Source organism: Delphinapterus leucas, chromosome 3, assembly GCF_059928025.1.
Source record: "Delphinapterus leucas isolate spDelLeu-1000000601 "Yukka" chromosome 3, BTC_Dleu_Yukka2, whole genome shotgun sequence".
Lineage (NCBI taxonomy): Eukaryota > Metazoa > Chordata > Mammalia > Artiodactyla > Monodontidae > Delphinapterus > Delphinapterus leucas.
Window position 1 is genome coordinate 73794676 of NC_143131.1, and position 19077 is coordinate 73813752.

The following is a 19077-nucleotide window of genomic DNA, read 5'->3' on the forward strand; positions in this document are numbered from 1 at the left end:
ATCTTCTTCTGCAATTTTTTGGAATAGTTTAAGAAGGATAGGTGTTAACTTTTCTCTAAATGTTTGGTAGAATTTACCTGTGAAGCCATCTGGTTTTGGCATTTGTTTGTTGGGAGGTTTTTTTTTGTTACTGATTCAATTTCATTACTGGTCTGTTCGTATTTTCTGTTTCTTCCTGGTTCAGTATTGGGAGATTGTACATTTCTTCTAAGTTTTTCATTTTATTGCTGTGTAGCTGTTTGTAGTAATCTCTTATGATCCATTATGTTTCTGTAGTGTCAGTTGTAACTTCTCCTTTTTCATTTCTGATTTTATTGATTTGGGCCCTCTCTCTTTTCTTGTGGATGAGTCTGGCTAAAGATTTGTCAATTTTGTTTATCTCTTCAAGAACTAGATCTTTGTTTCTTTGATCTTTTCTATTTTTTTTTAGTCTCTATTTCATTTATTTCTGCTCTGTTCTTTATGATTTCTTTCTATCTAATAACTTTGGGTTTTGTTTATTCTCCTTCTTTTAGTTCCTTTAGATATAAGGTTAGGTTGTTTACTTGAGATTTTTCCTGTTTCCTAATGTAGGTTTGCATGGCTATAAACTTCCCTTTTAGAACTGCTTTTTCATTTGTCTCCAGGTATTTTTAAAATTTTTTTATTTTAATTTTTGACTGTGTTCGGTCTTCATGGCTGCACGCAGGCTTTCTCTAGTTGCGGCGAGCAGGGGCTATTCTTTGTTGCAGTGTGCGTGCTTCTCATTGCGGTGGCTTCTCTGGTTGTGGAGCATGGGCTTTAGGCACACGGGCTTCAGTAGTTGTGGCACACAGGCGCCATAGTTGTGGCTCGTGGGCTCTAGAGCGCAGGCTCAACAGTTTTGGCGCACGGGCTTAGTTGCTGCACGGCATGTGGGATCTTCCCGGACCAGGGCTCAAACCTGTGTCGCCTGCAATGGCAGGCAGATTCTTAACCACGGCACCACCAAGGAAGTCCCTCCAGCTATTATTTGATTTCCTCTTTGATTTCATCAGTGATCCATTAGTTGTTTAGCAGCATATTATTTAGCCTCCACATGTTTGTAGTTTTTGCAGTTTTTTTTTTCTTACAGTTGATTTCTAGTCTCACAGCATTGTGGTTGGAAAAGGTGCTTGATATTTCCGTTTTCTTATACTTACTGTGATTTGTTTTGTGGCCTGGCATGTGATCTATCCTGGAGCATGTTCCATGTGCACTTGAAAAGCAGAAGTAGGTGCTGCTGCTTTTGGATGGAATGTTCTATATACATCTATTAAGTTCATCTTGCCAACACATGTGTCCTCATGGTAGAATGACTCCCCCAAATGGCTGCAGTCAGTGTCTGTCCCAATGGGATCTCCCGTTGCCTCCTTTCTCTCCAGGAGGCTCTCCAAGATTAGCAGGGAGGTCTGGACCCAGGCTCCTTTCAAATTACTGCTTCTGCCTTGGGTCCCAAAGCATGTGAGATTTTGTGTGTGCCCTTTAAGAGTGGAGTCTCTATTTCCCAAAAGGGTCTCCCAAAAGTAAACTCTGCTGGCCTTCAAAGCCAAACATTCTGAGGGCTTGTCTTCCTAGTGCAGGAGCCCTGGGCTGAGAAGCCCAATGCAGGGCTCAGATCCCTCACTCTTTGAAGAAAAACTCTGCAGTTGTAATTATTCTCCTATTTGTGAATCGCCCACTGGTGGGTACAGGTATTACTTATACGACATCTCTGCCCCTCCTACCTGTCTCACTGTGGTTCCTTCTTTACATTTTTAGTTGTAGATTTTTTCTGCTAGTCTGCTGTTCCTTCTCATCAATAGTTGCTCTGTAGATAATCTAGTTGTAATTTTGGTGTGCCTATGGGAGGCGGTGAGCTCAGGATTTACCTACTCTGACATCTTGGCCACTCCCAGATAGCTGATTTCTTTTTTAGCACTGAATAATATGCTATTGTCTAGATGTACCACAGTTTATCCATTCATCTACTGAAGGACATCTTGTTTGATTCCAAGATTTGGCAATTATGAATAAAGCTGCTATAAACATCCATGTGCAGATTTTTGTGTGGCCATACATCTTTACTTCATTTGGGTAAATACCAAGGAGCACAATCAGATCATTTGGTAAGAATATGTCTTGTAAGAATGTGCCAATATTCTTCCAAAGTGGCTGTATCATTTTGCATTCTCACCAGCAATGAATGAGTTCCTGTTGCTCCACATTCTCACCACCATTTGGTGTTGTCAGTGTCCTGGATTTTGGCCATCCCAGTAGGTCTGTAGTGATATCTCACTTTTATTTGCACTTCCCTGATGACATATGATATGGAGCATTTTTTCATATGCTTATTTGCCATCTGTATATCTTCTTTGGTGAAGACTGTATATTTTTTATGTGAATTTTATATCCTGCTACTTTGTTAAATTCTCTTACTACTTTAAGTGGGTTTTTTTTTCACTTATTTCCATTTATTCTTTTAGTTTTCCATAAGATGCTGGCTCTTGGTGTACATATTTAAACTTAAGAGTAGAAGACTTTACAATTCCACGTGTGAAGGTGCTAAGGAAAGGAGGCTCAGCAATTGTGCACTGCATTGTAGGGTAATCTCACAGGAACCTTTCTTTGGGGACTCTAGATTCAGTATCATTAGGTCTTTTCTTTGGGGAGTCAAATTTTTAAGAAACGGCTTTTAAAATCTACTGCCTAGAGGGTAAATCTTGGTTGCCAGCATTCTTTAAGCTAGGTTAGAGGAGTCTGGGAATGTGAACTTTTAGTATACAAACTTCACTGTACATAAAGCTTTGCTAAATCCCTCTCTTTTTAGTATAGGACCCTGGCTTAACAATGTCTAGTTTCTTTTGAGTAGAGATCCTATTTTATCCTCCTCACATAATAATCCTCTAGTCAGGAGCAGATCCCAGTTTTGCAGTGTCTGAAACTCATGAAATTTGGGGGCTTTGAGACAGAGAATAAAAAATAACTTAGTTAAAAAAATTAAAACCAACCAAAAAATGACCATTTGAACACATTTCTTGGGCCCCTCCCAGGGCCTTGGAAGGGACCCATGACAGTGCTAGTCTCTGAACCTAAAGATTACTTAATTTCATGGTAAATCTAAACTAGCCTCCAATCTTCCTTGAGGTGGGGGGAGAGGCAATTGCTTAGTAGTATAGAATTAGGGGGGATTTGATTTAAATTGCAAACAAACTTTGAAGCAAAATGACTTTCACTCCAAGTCCTAGAGGTACCTGCTACTATCAATTTCTAAGCCTTTTTAGGGGGAGTTGTGTTGGAAAGGATTGCTTCTTTGCTTTCCACATTCCTGTTTTCAGCCTTCTTGTGTTTGTCAAATTAGTTTTTGTTTCTCTGTCAGCTTTCCAATGTCCAAAATGTTGACGCTGTTGGGTCCTTTACATTCTTGCTGTTCTTGTTTATGCCGCTTGAAAAAAAAAAAGTCTTTCTTGTCATTTTACTGAGTTTCGGAAAGGGGCAGAAGTTAAGGTGTGCTATACCTGCCATTCTTAACCCAAAATCAGAATGTGCCATATCACACTCCAAAATTGCCCCCCCCAAATGGCTGGAGGACTTTACACTCCTAGCAGCACAGCATGAAAATATCCACTTACCTTACCCTTGCCAACACTCCATATCCTCCACATTTCTCAATCTGGTTAAACTATCTCATTGCTTAAATTTGCATTTCCCTGATTACTAGTGAGGTTCAGGATAATTTTATGTTTATTGGCCTTTTGTATTTCCTCTTCTGTGAATAACCTGTTTATATAATTTACCCGTTTTTCTAATAGGTAGTGAAGGGTATCAGAACATGCCATCCCAAAATATATCACTGTGGCATGCTGATTAAGCTGAAGGCAATTGAGAAAAAGCAAATACAGGAAAGGCTCTCTGACTTCCCCCTTACTACCCAAAGCAGGGCATAAAATTTCCCTTGAGAAAGATGCCCTCCCTGTACGAGGACGAGGAGAACATTCTTATCACTGGAGATAGGGATCCAACATCAAGATTAATCTGTATTAAAAAAAATCCATTAAAATAACCCTGGGACTTCCCTGGTGGCACAGTGGTTAAGAATCTGCCTGCCAATGCAGGGGACATGGGTTTGATCCCTGGTCCAGGAAAATCCCACATGCTGTGGAGCAACTAAGCCCGTGCACCACAACTGCTGAGCCTGCGCTCTAGAGCCTGCGAGCCACAACTACTGAGCCCACGTGCCAGAACTACTGAAGCCCGCACACCTAGAGCCCGTGCTCTGCAATGAGAAGCCACCGCAAGGAGAAGCCCTAGCACTGCAACGAAGAGTAGCCCCCGCTCGCCACAACTAGAGAAAGCCCGCGAGCAGCAAAGACCTGACAAAAAAAAAAAAAAAGTTGTATTTCACTAGTTTCCACAATTTACCAACCCTAGCTCAAGCCCCTTTTCCCTGTCTCATCATTCTCCAGTTTGCCATTCTTTGCTAAAATGGTATACATGCGCTCAAGCCTATCCATTCCTTTGAGTTTATATTTCATATATATTAACCTCTGTGTACATGTAAAAATACTAACGTCAAAAAAAATTTGTATGCTTTGCTCCTGTTAATCTCTTTTGTAAGTTTAATTCTCAGGCCCAGCCTCAGAATCTAAGAGGGTAAAGGAAAGGTTTTTCCTCCCATACATTAGTTTACCTTTTTCTTGTTGATTTGTAGGCATGCTTTGTATTTGTTTTAAAATTTTTTTCTGTTACACAAGTTAGGAATATTTTTAAATTTCTCTCCCTCTTTAACTTTCATTATGACATCCGAGTTCTAAGACACTTTAAATTTTGATATAGTTTTGCTTTTTGTTTCTATATAGAAAAGATCTTCCCTATCCTAATGTCTTAAACATGATTAAAATTTTCTTTCAATACACATGTGATTCTGCTTTTTACATTTAGATGTTTAATCCATTTGGAATTTATTTTTATGATGGCAGGGGCCTTTTTTCCCACATCAACAATTGAAATATATATTAAATAGTCCCTCTTTTATCCATTTATTTGAAATGCTATATTTATTAACTACTTAAGGCTTATACAGGTATTATTCAGTTTCTGGGTTCTCTATCCTTGCCTAGGGATTTACAGCTTATTTATTACAAGCTTTTCAAAACTGCACTTCACATAGAAAATAACCTTGCAAGACATTAAATGGAAATTTGCTAACATTATAAAAAATACCAACTATAGAGTGAAATAAAATGGCCACTTTAATAGTTATCACATAAATGTTCACTTACACTTATCTGAAAATTATAAGAGGACAATTTGTGCATGTCACATTCATATTACTATCCATATAAGAACAACAGCACATAATCATTTATTCAACTATATCAGGATAACACACAAGGTTTTGTTTGTTTTAGACTTCTCAGTTAAAAGGAAACACCAAATAAGGAAACTGAATTTCCAAAAATTAAGTTATTAACAAAATGAATAATAAAAATTATTTCTAAATGCCTTAGGTTTTGACAACTTTGAATTATACTTACATAATATTATTTCCCCAAACCATAAATTACAACAAGGGTCACTGTCAGGATGAAAATATATATTTTCAAAGCTTCTTTAAAATATGCTATTATGCTTTAACATCACTTGATTTATTCTTGGCACATGTGGCATCTTGAGAAGTAAAAATACACTTTGCCAGTTTTATGTTATTGTGCAGGTATAAGAGAAAGAGCTCAGCTTGGGAGGCAGACAGACCTGTGTTCAGTTACCAGCTTTGTCCAAAGTTGTGTTAGGCTGGTCAATTACTTCTTGGCACTGGGGCCAGGATTAAATTAAATAATGCCTATTTTAAAATGCATAGCATGGGCACTAAATGAATGATACATCCTTTCCCTAATTTACCCACATTGAAGCCATAGCAAAATATCACAGTCTTATGTTTTGGTACAATTTGAAAAACCGGGAAAAAAAACTGGGAAATTTAAAAATAAAATCAATGTGCAATGTGCTTTGAAAAAATCACACTTTTAAGAAATAAGGAAAGCCTTCATCAGGTTTAAATATTTTTCAATAAAACTTAGTGCCTACTATAACCTGATTTTTTAAAAAAGTCCTAAAATATGATAAAATGGTCAATGGTTAAGGACTTTTGGTTTTCTCTTGTGCTATTGATATAAAAATAATGGCTATATTTAAGGCTCATTAAGTGATATAGTTTGTAGTTGCCCTGAACCAAATCTATGTTCTTGATGTTGCACTATCAATTAAAACAGACCTACTGCCTTGAATGACTGTCATAGAGAAATTCCCATGATATTCTTCATTTCAACAACCATGGCTTCCTTGCTGATTTTAAGTAAGTTCATTTTGTGGCATGTGGCAGTACAGTTTGTCTGTCATAAGGATGATTCTTATATACACAATCACAGACCCATCTTTCTCATGCTAAATGCTTGGTGTTTAGAAGATCTAAGACACCGGAAAATTGAATTGACACAAGGAACAGCCTACTCTAGACAGCAATACTTTCATCCCTATTCTTAGCACTGAGGATGCAGAAATAACCCCATTCTTGTTTTCTACCCTCACCACCCAACAAATCATCCTTCCAAATCTGACTCAAAAACTCCTCCTCCAGGAACCTTTCCCTAACCAAACTTTACACCCCTCCATTTATGTCCCTGACACTCATGTGTAATTTGTATTAACTTCAACCTGCATATACTATTATTCAAGTTTTGTTTGTCTTCTACTTCCAGCTAGGATATAGTCTCTGACTTTTTAAGCTTCCACAGTGTTTAGCACAATGTATGCATGTATGTATGTGACTGTGTGTATGCATGTGGGGTGTGTGTGTGTGTGTTGAATGAATAAAAGACGAAAGAACCTGAGTGGGGTGTTGGGTAGGAAAAGTTTCATATTTTTTCAGAAATCAAAATTGCTGGACCTTCTTAATACTAAAAAATCTGATTTCCAAAGCTATCTGAGTTTGGTTTAGGCTATGTCAATAATAAAAAGGCAGTGAAAAAACTGTTTAAAAAACCCTCATGAAATATTCCAAAAGGCTTTTCAATAAATTATTAAGAGTACCAAACTAAAACATTTTACTAAATAGTGGGATAATCTTTCCTATATCTTTATAAATGTAGACTTCTTTTCATTCAAGACAAAGAATACTGAACAGGAATAGGTGTTGTGAATCAGGATAAAAAAGGCAATTCACTCTAAGTCAATATCTAATGCACATTTTGCAATTGCTTTGAAAAGCCTTCTGTGGCAAATATGTATGTTATGTTAAGTAAAAGAATGGTTTATATTAGGATGTTGTTTGGTACTATAAAATATGACACATATACTAAAGCTGCTATTTAAAAAGAAAAATTTTGTTTATTATAGCTGTTATTATTAAAATAGGATATAATTTTAAAATTACTCTTAATGTGTATATTTTCAAATTTGCCTGACAGTGTCCTTTTGAGAAATCTGACAATTTATAGTTAGATTACAGACATTTGAATTTCACTTTTACAATTGAAAGTATTACACTTACATAATAACAAACAACAATATATAGTAGTTTCTTTTTACTGAAGCACTCTGCAATTTATATTTAAAGCTTCACAATAAAACAAAATTCATTGTACTTTTTGTACGTAAAATTACATAACACATAATGTACACTATAATTACATTAAGAATAAATAAAATGAAGCATAAAAATTCTGTACCATAGGGGCTTCCCTGGTGGCGCAGTGGTTGAGAGTCTGCCTGCCGATGCAGGGGACACGGGTTTGTGCCCCGGTCCGGGAGGATCCCACATGCCGCGGAGTGGCTGGGCCTGAAAGCCATGGCCGCTGAGCCTACGCGTCCGGAGCCTGTGCTCCGCAACAGGAGAGGCCACAACAGTGAGAGGCAAAAAAAAAAAAAATTCTGTACCATAACAATGGATTGTTTTAGCTGTCATTCTAAATGTTAGTTTAAGTTTTCAGTTCTAATGTACTTTAAACCCAAAAACCTTTATCTTCAAATAATATATTAAAAATATCAAGTTCAGAGTATAAACATAAAACTCTTTATGCTCTTTTTTCTAGGTCATCTAGGAAATAAAATGAGAGAAATGAGACACAAGGATAGTTCTTTCTCTTACTGCAAAATGCCTCCTTGCTTCCCCATATACCTCTATATCATTTCTAGAACAAATATTACAGAACGATGGCAAATTACAAGCTTTGGCAAATTATAATCTTATTTAAGTGGTTTCTTATTTGGAAAAAAGAAAAAAATTTAAGAAGTTCCATTTTTGGCTTATTCATTCTCAACCTTTTTTTCTCTAATACTTCTTAAAATGTTCACTATTTTAAACAACACAGAATTAATTGTATTAATTTATAGAATTAAATACTAGGGCAAGGTCCTAGAATTTGTTACACGTAGGGCTAAACTTGCAAGAGATCGCATGGCAAAAGTAGAAACTTTGTGACATATCCCAGCTTTTGAAATATAGTTAGAAGCCAATCGAAAAAGCCTTTCAGCACCAAAGGTATTGAAGTGCCCAGGAAGCACCTTCTCTACCAGACCTCTGTCCACTAATTCTATCAGACGTTCACAGGTTCCAACATAGTCACTTATTCTGCTGTATGGGAGCCAGTCAATCAGTGATCCATCATACACGACGTCTCCACTGAAGAGAATCTTTCGGTCTTTGTCATGTAAGCAAATACTGCCCCTAGAATGACCAGGCATGTGCATAACAGTGAGCTGTCTGTCACCAAGGTTGATCACATCCCCTAAAAATGGAAACAGAATTTACAGATAAACATGTTATATATTTGACTTCAATCACTTAAAGAATAGAAGAACACAACGGTTTCAAAGATGTTGGGAAGGATGAACTTATTTTAGTTTTATTTTAAAAATACCTACTTCTTATTGATGATTTAAAATAAGTTGCCTATATTTCACTTCTGTTGTTTGCTAGACCGGTGTTTGCCAAAGTAAACAGTGAAACACAATTTCTGCTGGTTGTTATAATATATAAAAGAAAAGAAGAAAAGAAGATTCTGTGGTCAAATAATTTTGAAAACTCTTCCTTCAAAGAAAATTAAGCAGCTTTCTTTTCAGCAAGATATGCTAATGTACATTTAATATGCTAATGTACATTGTGGATATACACAAGGGAGATGTGGCTGTATAGTTTCTCAAATTTATTTGACCAAAAACCTCATTTTTCAGAATATCCATTGTACTAGTATCTGGTGACACAATTCATGAATGGTGCTCTAGTGAACAGTATTATATTTTTGCCCTTTGTTTTGTCACTCTGTGGAAATTAAGACCTGAGGAATCGGTACAAATGATGATGCTCTGGCTACTGGTATTGCTGTAATAAACTGTTCTTAGTCTCTGACGCAGGAACCTCATGTCTTCTGTCAGAATCCATGAAACTGGGGCAGGCTAACTTACTAACCTGCAAGTATGGTAAAATCTCACACTCTTCCCAGTTATTTGACAGTGGGGAGGAAACTGAGCTATATGAATACAAATTGCTGTTTTACTGGATTTAAATCAGTACTAACTTAGGTAAATCATAATAAGTTAAAATATTCATATTGTTATCTCTAGTGCAAACATATACAGAAAAAAATCAAAGAAATATAGCTAAAATTAATAGTGAAATTAAAATGGTGTAATAATCAGGAATTGTTAACATAAAAGAAGAAAATAAAGGAAAAACAAAGACATAAACAAGAAATGAGACATAGAAAACAGATAACAAAATGGCAGACCTAAATACAGCCATATCAATAATTATATTAAATATGAAAGGGATAAACACTCTAATCAAAGGCAGAGATTGTCAGTCTAGATTAAAAAGTGAGATATGTATGCAGTCTACAGGAGAGGAACTATAAAATCAAAGACAAAAATAGTTTGAAAAATTATACCATATAAATATTAACAATAAGGGCTTCTCTGGTGGTGCAGTGGTTAAGAATCCGCCTTAACTTAATGCAGGGGACACGGGTTCGAGCCCTGGTCCAGGAAGATCCCACATGCTATGGAGCAACTAAGCCCATGTGCCACAACTACTGAGCCCACACGCCACAACTACTGAAGCCCGCGTGCCTAGAGCCCGAGCTCTGCAACAAGAGAAGACACCACAATGAAGAAGTGCACTGCAACTAAGAGTAGCCCCTGCTAGCCACAACTAGAGAAAACCCACGTGCAGCAATGAAGACCCAACACAGCCAAAAATAAATTAATTAATTTAAAAAAATATATTAACAATAAGAGAACTAGAGTGGCAATACTGTCAGACAAAATGGATTTTTATATAAGAATATTACTAGAGGAAAGAGGTACATTTTATGAGGCTATACATTAGGTCAATACATGAAAAAAAATTCTAAATGCATATGTACCTAAAATAGAGACTAAAAATTCTTCAAATAAAAACTGACATAATTAAAATAAGAATAAACAGTTCAACAACTGTGCTTAGAGATTTGAATAGTCCTCTCTGAATAATTCATAATACAAGTAGATTGAAAATCAGTAAGGATACAGAAGACCTGAACAACACTATCAACCAGCTTGACCTAACTGACATATATAAAATAGTTTACACCAAAACAGTGAAGTACACATTCTTTTCAATTGCACATGAAAAAGGTGTTTTGTTATATTTGTACACTGAAAACTACAGAAACACTTTCAAGAGAAATTAAAGAGGATCTAAGCAAAAGGAGAAACATGCCATATCCATTAATTGGAAACTCAAAGCTGTTAGGTTGGTAATTAAATCCAGTTTTTCTTATAACTGCACTGTCTAATAGTACTTTCTAGGATAATGGAACAACATTATCTGTACCAACATTGTCCAATATGGTATCCACCAGCTACGTGTAGCTAATGGTACTTGAAATAAAGCTAGTGCAACAAGGAACTAAATTTTTAATTTTAATCAATCTTAATTAATTTAAACTTGTATTAGATAGCTACATGTGGCTAGTGACTACTTTAATGGTCAGTGTAGATCTATAGATTCAAGAATCTCAATCAAAACCTTGACATGCTTTTTTACAGAAATTGAAAATCTGGCTCTGAAATTTATATGGAAATGCAAATGACCTAGAATAGCCAAAACCATTTTGAAATAGAGGTATAAAGTTGGAGGACTTTTCTAATTTCAAGAGTTATAACAAAGTTGCAATAATCAGGAGAGTGTGGTGCTGGCTAAATGATAGACATAATCATTGAAAGAGACTAGCGTCCAGAAGAAAACACTCACATATATGGTCAGTGTTTTTCTGCGGTGCGCGGGCCTCTCACTGTTGTGGCCTCTCCCGTTGTGGAGCACAGGCTCCGGACGCGCAGGCTCAGCGGCCATGGCTCACGGGCCCAGCCGCTCCGCAGCATGTGGGATCTTCCCAGACCAGGGCGCGAACCCGTGTCCCCTGCATCGGCAGGCGGACTCTCAACCACTGCGCCACCAGGGAAGCCCATGGTCAGTGGATTTTTGACAAAAGTATCAACCAAGATAATTCACTGGGTAAAACGATAGTCTCCTCAACAAATTAGAGTGGAATACTTTGGATATATATATATATGCAAATAAACAGTAGGCACGTCTCAACCCTTACTTCACAATATTAACAAAAATTAACTCAAAATGGATCATAATCCTAAATGTGAGAGCTTCCAGAAAAAAAAAAAAAAAAAAAAACAGAAGAAAATCTTTGTGATCTTGGGCTAGTCATAGAGCTCTTAGATATGACACAAAAAGCATAAAACATAAGGAAAATAGACTAATTGGACTTCATCCAAGTTATAAACTTCCTTGCTTAAAAAGATACCATTAAGAAAATGAAAAGGCAGGCCACACACTGGGAGAAAATACTTGCAAAATGTATATCTGATAAAGGACTTGAATTCAGAATATATAAAGAACACTTACAACTCAATAAGAAAACAATTTTTCAATTTTTAAAAAAGAGAAAAGATTTTGATAGACCCTTAAACAAAGAAGATATTTGAATAGCAAATAAGTACCTGAAAAGATGCTCAATGTCATTAGTCATTAGGGAAATGCAAATTAAACCTCAATGTCATTAGTCATTAGGGAAATGCAAATTAAACCTCAATGAAATACCACTACATACTCACTAGAATGGCTAAAATCAAAAGGACTGACAGAATCAAGCATTGACAGAGATGTGGAGAAAATGGATCTCTTATACACTGCACTTGGGAATGTAAAATGGTATAGCACTTTGGAAAACAGTTTTGCACCTTCTTAAACATTTAACATACATTTACCATACAACCCAGGAATTCCATTTCTAGCTATCTACCAAGGAAATGAAAGCATGCATCCACCACAAAGGCTTGTATGCAAATTTTCATGCTGCATTACTCATAACAATTTCAAACTAGAAAGTTCAAATTTCCTTCAACAGGTGAATATATAAAATGTGTTATATCCATAAATGAGTTATTTCTCAGCAATAGAAAGGAATTATTAATAGATAAAACAACATGGATGAATCTCCAAAAGAGTATGCCAAATGAAAGACACAAAATATATTATATGATTACATTTGTAGAAAATTTTCAGAAAAACAAAACTATAGTGACACAAAAGAGATCAGTGGGGCCCGGGATGGGAGTAGGGATTGTTCTGGTCTTGCCTTGAATCCCAAAATTACATTAAAATGGAATCAGGTACTCACTCCCAAAGTTCCCCACATTCTAGTCATAAGGGGCCAGATTCCTTCACAGGATAATTGTTCCAGATTTAAAGTGCTTCGGGGATCACAAACCACTGCCATTTCCTGTATGATTGGCAAGTAAGGTGAAGGAAATTATAGCTAAGTTGATTTAATAATAGAGCTGTTGGAGACAGATTGTTTAATAAATGTACAGAAAGGAAAGGAATGAGGGAGGTTCGATGCTAAAAAAGGAGCTCTAGAGAATTACCGATGGAGGGGTAGAGTCTTATGGGTTTTTGATATTCAAGGCAAGGTGATACTCAAAATACTTAGCAACAGATAAGACATAAGCACCCACCTATCAAAATGAATACCAACTATAAGCAATTGATAAGGCCATAGTGACTGAATATTACTAGATCTGCCATTACCCTATGGCTTTATAAATGCCTCCCTTATGCTTATAATGCTCACATATAATTTCACCAAGACCTCTCTTATAAGAACCAAAACTGCCTATGAAATGTATCATACATATATCATATATAAATATATATAAAAATATATATACACACACTATCCTTCCAAGCCCTCATGCTAACCCAGTTGTCACCAGATTCCAACCATACTAGACTTCTCTTGGCTTCTCAAATACCCTTTCCCATCTTGGCATCCCCAATTTTTAATTTTTATTTCATTTTTAATCAACAAACTAGATGTACATATTTCAAATAAAATACTTCAGAAGGGCTTAAAATATTCTTTGCCCCATCCTGGCTCTATCTCCAATTCTGCTCCCAAGAGACAACAACTTTTAACAATTTCAGCAACTTCTTCTTGTAGTTGCCTCTACTAGATATAGTTATGTAAATAATATTTATACTCCATTTCTTGTTTTCCCAATTAGATATACTCTACTGATTTCGTTCATGTATTACCATTTCTTGGTTTTTAAATTTTAGATGTTGTCCATTGACTGCCACTATGAAATATAAGGATTTTTAGTAGCTCTTTTTACTCCTCTCTGTCCACCTACCATCAGCACACATACATACATTTCTCATCCTTTCACCCCTCAAGAGTAATGATTCAACTGCTTAGATCTGGAACACTCTGTGCCTGAGGTTCTATCGTTGTCAGTGTCATCCCTTGCCATCATCCTGATGCTTCCTTTCAACTTTCTCTTGCATTAGATCTCCTGTTTCCTTTACTCCATAGCTTCCTCTTGGTTTACTCCCTTATTTTGAAGGGAGTAAACAGGATAAAGGTATATCTTAGTATCTTCCTAAGTAATAGCATGCGGGACTTTTTGAGAACTTGATTGATAGTGGAATGGATGTTAGAATTCTAGGTTGGAAATCAGTTTTAGTCAGATAAAGTACAGCTCTTCTTTTCTAGCTTCAAAGCCATTATGATCTAGATGACCTTTTTTTCTTTAAATTTGGAAGCCCATAGACTCTTCTTTGATCCCAGTGTTCTGAAATTTTATAATAATGTGCCTTGGGTTGGATGTGTTTTCATCCATTGTGCAGGGAACTCCGTGGGCTCTTGCAATCTGGAAATTTACACCCCTTAATCATGGGATATTTTCTTGAATTTTCTCTACTATGTTTCTTTTCCTCTACTTTCTCTATTTGCTCTGTCTGTGCTCCTATTATTCCAATGTCAGATTTTTCACACTGGTCCTTTACTGATTCTCTCCTACTTTTCATTTTGCTTATTTGTTCCTTTTGTATGTTTTTCAACTTTATCTTCCAGATATTCTACTAAATAATTTCTGACATTTTAAATTCTAAGAGTTCTTTTATGAGTGTGAATATTGTTCTGTCTGCTGCTTATTTTTAAGGCATCCTGTTGTCTCTCAGATATCTTGAATGCAATAGATTCTGTTATCCCCTGATGATATTAATGATTGCCCTCTCCTCTCAAGTTGCTTTACGCTGTTTTAGTATTTGATTTCACGTGAGAGGATTTTCTCAGATTTTTTATAATGCTTGGTTGTCTGTTTAAGAGTGGGGGGATAATGAAAAAGTTGTTTGAAGCACATGCATGGGGCCTGGTGATCTAGGCTTCACTATAGAAAGTTCAAGCCAAGGATTACTTAGGAATCAGCATCTTAGTCTTTCCTCTAGGGCTGGGCAGATTTTCCAGATAAGATTCTTCTAGTTTCCTACTTGGGTGGGGGAGCGATAACGGCCTGACTCTCATTCTTCTGGGAAACTAGTAAAGAACATATATATTACCTATCTATCTATCTATCTTTATTTGTATATATACATACACATACACTTATCCCTATTTTCCATCTGAACTCCTGAGCTCATTAGTACTTGGCATCCCTCAATCAAGAAACCCCTTTGCTTGCGACTTCCCTGGTGGTCCAGTGGTTAAGACTCCTCACTTCAACTGCAGGATGGGTTCAATCCCTGGTGAGGGAACTAAGATCTCATATGCTGCATGGCGCAGCCAAAAAAAAAAGAAACCCCTTTACTTTATTCTTGCCAGAGAACAAACTAACTCTGGGGAGAGGAGCATTCACTTAGGGAGAAGAGTTCAGAGTTTTAACAGCTTCTTAAATGGCTTTCAACCAATTCTACTTATTTTAGTTTTCTTCCCTTTGCCCCAACTAAGGTACCAGCTACTGCTAATTCCTGAGCCTTTTAAGTCTCCTGCAGTGCAAACTGGATTGGCTCTCAATTTTCTATTGCTGGCATAGGATAGAACTGCTAACTCAGTCATCACATTTACTCTCCAGCATCCAAAACAGAGCCTCAATGTGGATTTATACATAAAACAAATAGACGAACCATGGTGCATTTGCTGTAATCTTAGTGGGATTTTGAGAGGGAGTCAAATTAGATGTGTTCGTTCAATCTGCTACCTTTCTGGAATCCATTTTTTGTTTTTAACCTCCCCAAATGATTTTTAAGTTTACCTGAAACAACTGTTCTAATATCTTGATGACTCTAGGAAAATTGTTTAAACATGTACAGTAGGGGCCAAAATGCCTGCCTATTGTGAAAAACAGGCAGAATGATGTGTGCCCATTCAAGAAGAATGTGCTGTATCAGTTTAGGGTTTATTGCTATCTTCTTATAGGAAGATATGATTTCACTATTAGTAGGGCGAGTTGTTTTTCCATCAAAAATGATGCATGCACTGGATGATGATCTCTCCTTGTCTTCCTTGTCCCTTATACACAAGTAAGCTTTTGGGTTAGTGATACACTGCACAGATTTATGCTTCTCCACGACAGGTGGTCATCAATACACTAAATGAAATGTAATAAGCTAATGAATTCAGCCTCCTTATTTTCTAACCAAAACAATGAAGACTTCATGCTGTTAGGTATGTACGGTTTGTGTGTACGTAACTGTGTATGAGTTTTTAATATAAATATTTTCTATCTCCTTCCAGGTACCTGGATTATGATAATATCAAGTTAGCAGGCCGCACCATTCAGAAGAGACAGGAAATTAATATTCCTGAGAAAAGAGGATATTAGATACTACTTGAGAGGCTGAGACATCCAGCTCCTAATGAAAAACAAATTTTAATTTAACACAGTATTACCACCTTCAAAGTTTTTAGTAAATATTAACCTTTCATTTCACACTTTCAAAGGCTTAAAGCACCACAAAGGTAGCTTGCAGCTTCCTTGCAACTCCAAAATCCTGTAATTCCAGCATCAACTGGGATTTAGGAAACCTGGTTTCCAGTCCGAGCTCTTTCCCTAACTATGTGACTTCAGGTATGATATTCAAGCCTGTGTGGATTCTTCATCTATAAAACAATAATTCCTATCGTTCTTTCATCATTTCCTATTTCTGGCACAGAAGGAAAAGTAAATAAATCAAAAGTCATTTATTCATTTAGACAATTTAAATATATTTTAAATACTAATGTAAACTTTTTTTGGGGGGGGGCTGGGTGTTAATTTAGTCTGAATACCCATCAACTGCATGGAAATCCTACCTCTAAAAGTATCAATTCCATCAAGAAATACAGCAATTAAAAGTACCTTTAATGTAAATTTAGTTTTCTTTCATCTCAAATTGTCAGGTAATGTAAGACTCCCATCTAAACCATTGTTTTTTTTAATCTTTAGATTTAAAATTTTAATGAAAAGACTGTTTAAGTGGGGTGTGAGGTATAGAATCTTGCTTTCTATTTCTTATGCCTCAAGTGATCAAGATCTCATCTGTAAGATGAACTCATTTTTGTAAAGTACTTCATTATTTGTCATACTGGTTGGTCATAAAAGTGAGACTTATTGTACTGCAGCAACTGCATTTTTCTGCCTCATAGGGGAACGGTTTAATAAATTAATTTGGCAAATAAAAGAGTTTCAAGATAGAAAGGAAAGAGGGTTTCACCTCCTACTCAGAATTACCATAATATATTTATGGGGTAGGATTTATGTATGATCTGCATGCTTTGATCTATTGTGCCTGGGTTGCAATCCTAGCTTTTATCTGTATCTTGCTCTGTGGACTCTAGACAAGCCATTTAATTGGGGGTCAGTAGCCTCACTTCAAATGTGTTGTGAGGATAAAATCAACAGAAGCATTCTAAAAACAAAAAAGAAATTAATATACAAATATCACTGCTGTGACCAACTGGCTTAATTATTTAAGTGACTGTGTGAGGTTGGAAGGGCTGGAACCCTACACTATTTTATTCCATTAGTTTCTTTCTGAACCCCATCCTGCTTTTCACAGAGCCAAAGAGGCCCAAGGTTATCTAAGCATTAGTCCACATACTTCACCATTACGGGAAATAGCCTCCTTACTAATCTTTCTCAGGCCTTGCTTTCAACCAGAATAGAGAGCTGTCATAAGACTCAGACACATTCTACTTTTTATGTTCACAATCAAGCTTTTTCTCTTGTGAGGCAACATCAAGAACAGAAACCTATCTGAAAGATAAAGATGCATGAGCAGATTAGAACCACTGCTCTCTAACGTCTTTCTAAGCCTACAGGTGGGAATTGTTCGTACCCGGCCGATGAAGTCAGCAGTTCTCAAAAGCATAGAACATGACATGCACTCTCCATGAAGCACCATTCCTTAAGAGTCTTTTCGCTAGAAAAGTGCCTGGAAATGTCAGACTTGTGTTCGGGAAAAGAATGGGAATCCTAGTCAGAAGTCTCTATAGCGTTACTACATACCGTACGTTACACAGGAAACTGACTAGGGGGTGGGGCCGGCTTTCAGTCGAGTACTCAGCATTACTACAAGGTGCTGGAGCTTGTCTCTGGTAGGGAAGGCTGCAGTGGCCTTCCAAAGACTCTATGGTCGAGTGGGCTTTTGACTCAGGGAAGGGAGAAACAGAAGTAGTGTTTCTGCGATGTGACACCTTACAGCCAAGAAGGTGTGCAACAAGCACCCCTCGGACAGTTTCTCCCCAGTCCCTTCCCTTAATGAGAGAACGCGCGCCCTTGAGGGACCATTACCATCCTGCAGGATGAGGGTGGGCTGCACCGCTTGCACTCGGAACTGCCTGGCCCTCCAGCCCGGGCTCGGCGCCCGCACCACCTCACTGTCGGAGAGCCAGGTCACGGTCTCAAAGTTGTCCCCGCGAGCCAGCGCCTCGGCCTCGGCGTGGTGCACCGCCACCCGGTCGAACTGGTAGAGGCCGCCGGAGTGGTCGAAGTGCACGTGGGTGGCCACAGCCAGCAGTGGCCGGCACGCCGCATCCTCTTTGGCCCTGCGGTCCTGCAAGAGGCCGGAGGAGTACAGGTACTCCGGGAGGCTGCGCAGCCCCAGGCCTGTGTCGATCACCACGTCCTGCTCGGAGCCGCGCACCAGCCAGATGTTGGCGCGGTTGCCAGACTCATAGAAGCGTTCCTGAATCCAGAAGACGCCGTCGCCCAGGGACTTGTGGGCGTACCACTCAAGCGCAGACATGCTGGGCAAGGATGCGGCCAGGCGGAGTGGGTGTGGGCGTGTGTGCCTCCCGCAGGCTGCCCAGACTCGGGCGCTGCAGCTGTATGGAGCGGTCTGCCCGCAGCCCGGGAGAAAGCGCAGAGCAAGGAGGGGGCGGGGGATGCGGATGGGGTTGCGGGGAGAACCAGGAGCAGGAAAGACGCGCGGAGACTCTGCCTGCAGCGTCCGCCCGCACCCTCCTGCCAGGTCCGCAGAGAGCAGGAGCTGCTCTCCTCGCACCGGGGCGCTGGAACAATCGCAGCCTCACTGGCCGTAGCACAACGGAGCGTTAACGCAGGGGCCAATGCAGTGGACGAGAGATCCAGAAAGTGATAACTCTTCCCACCTCTGGGGGTCTGACGGCACAGGCCGAGAGCTAAGCGTGGGTGGGAGCAGGGCAGCCCACCCACCGCGCGCTATGATGCGCACTTCCAGCTGGCGCAGAAAGAGTCAGGCCAAGGGGG

At 38.2% G+C, this 19077-nt stretch overlaps 1 protein-coding gene across 1 annotated transcript; it reads right to left on the minus strand.

The window, feature by feature from the left end:
* Nucleotides 1-1913: 1913 nt before the first annotated feature.
* MBLAC2 (metallo-beta-lactamase domain containing 2) lies at nt 1914-19068 on the minus strand. The gene is made up of 2 exons (XM_022592983.3): nt 18142-19068; nt 1914-8762 (listed from the first exon to the last, which is right to left on the minus strand). Exons 1-2 carry the CDS (start codon nt 18593-18595, stop codon nt 8377-8379), a joined length of 840 nt encoding a protein of 279 aa, XP_022448691.1. The 5' UTR covers nt 18596-19068; the 3' UTR covers nt 1914-8376.
* Between the last annotated feature and the right edge of the window lie 9 nt (nt 19069-19077).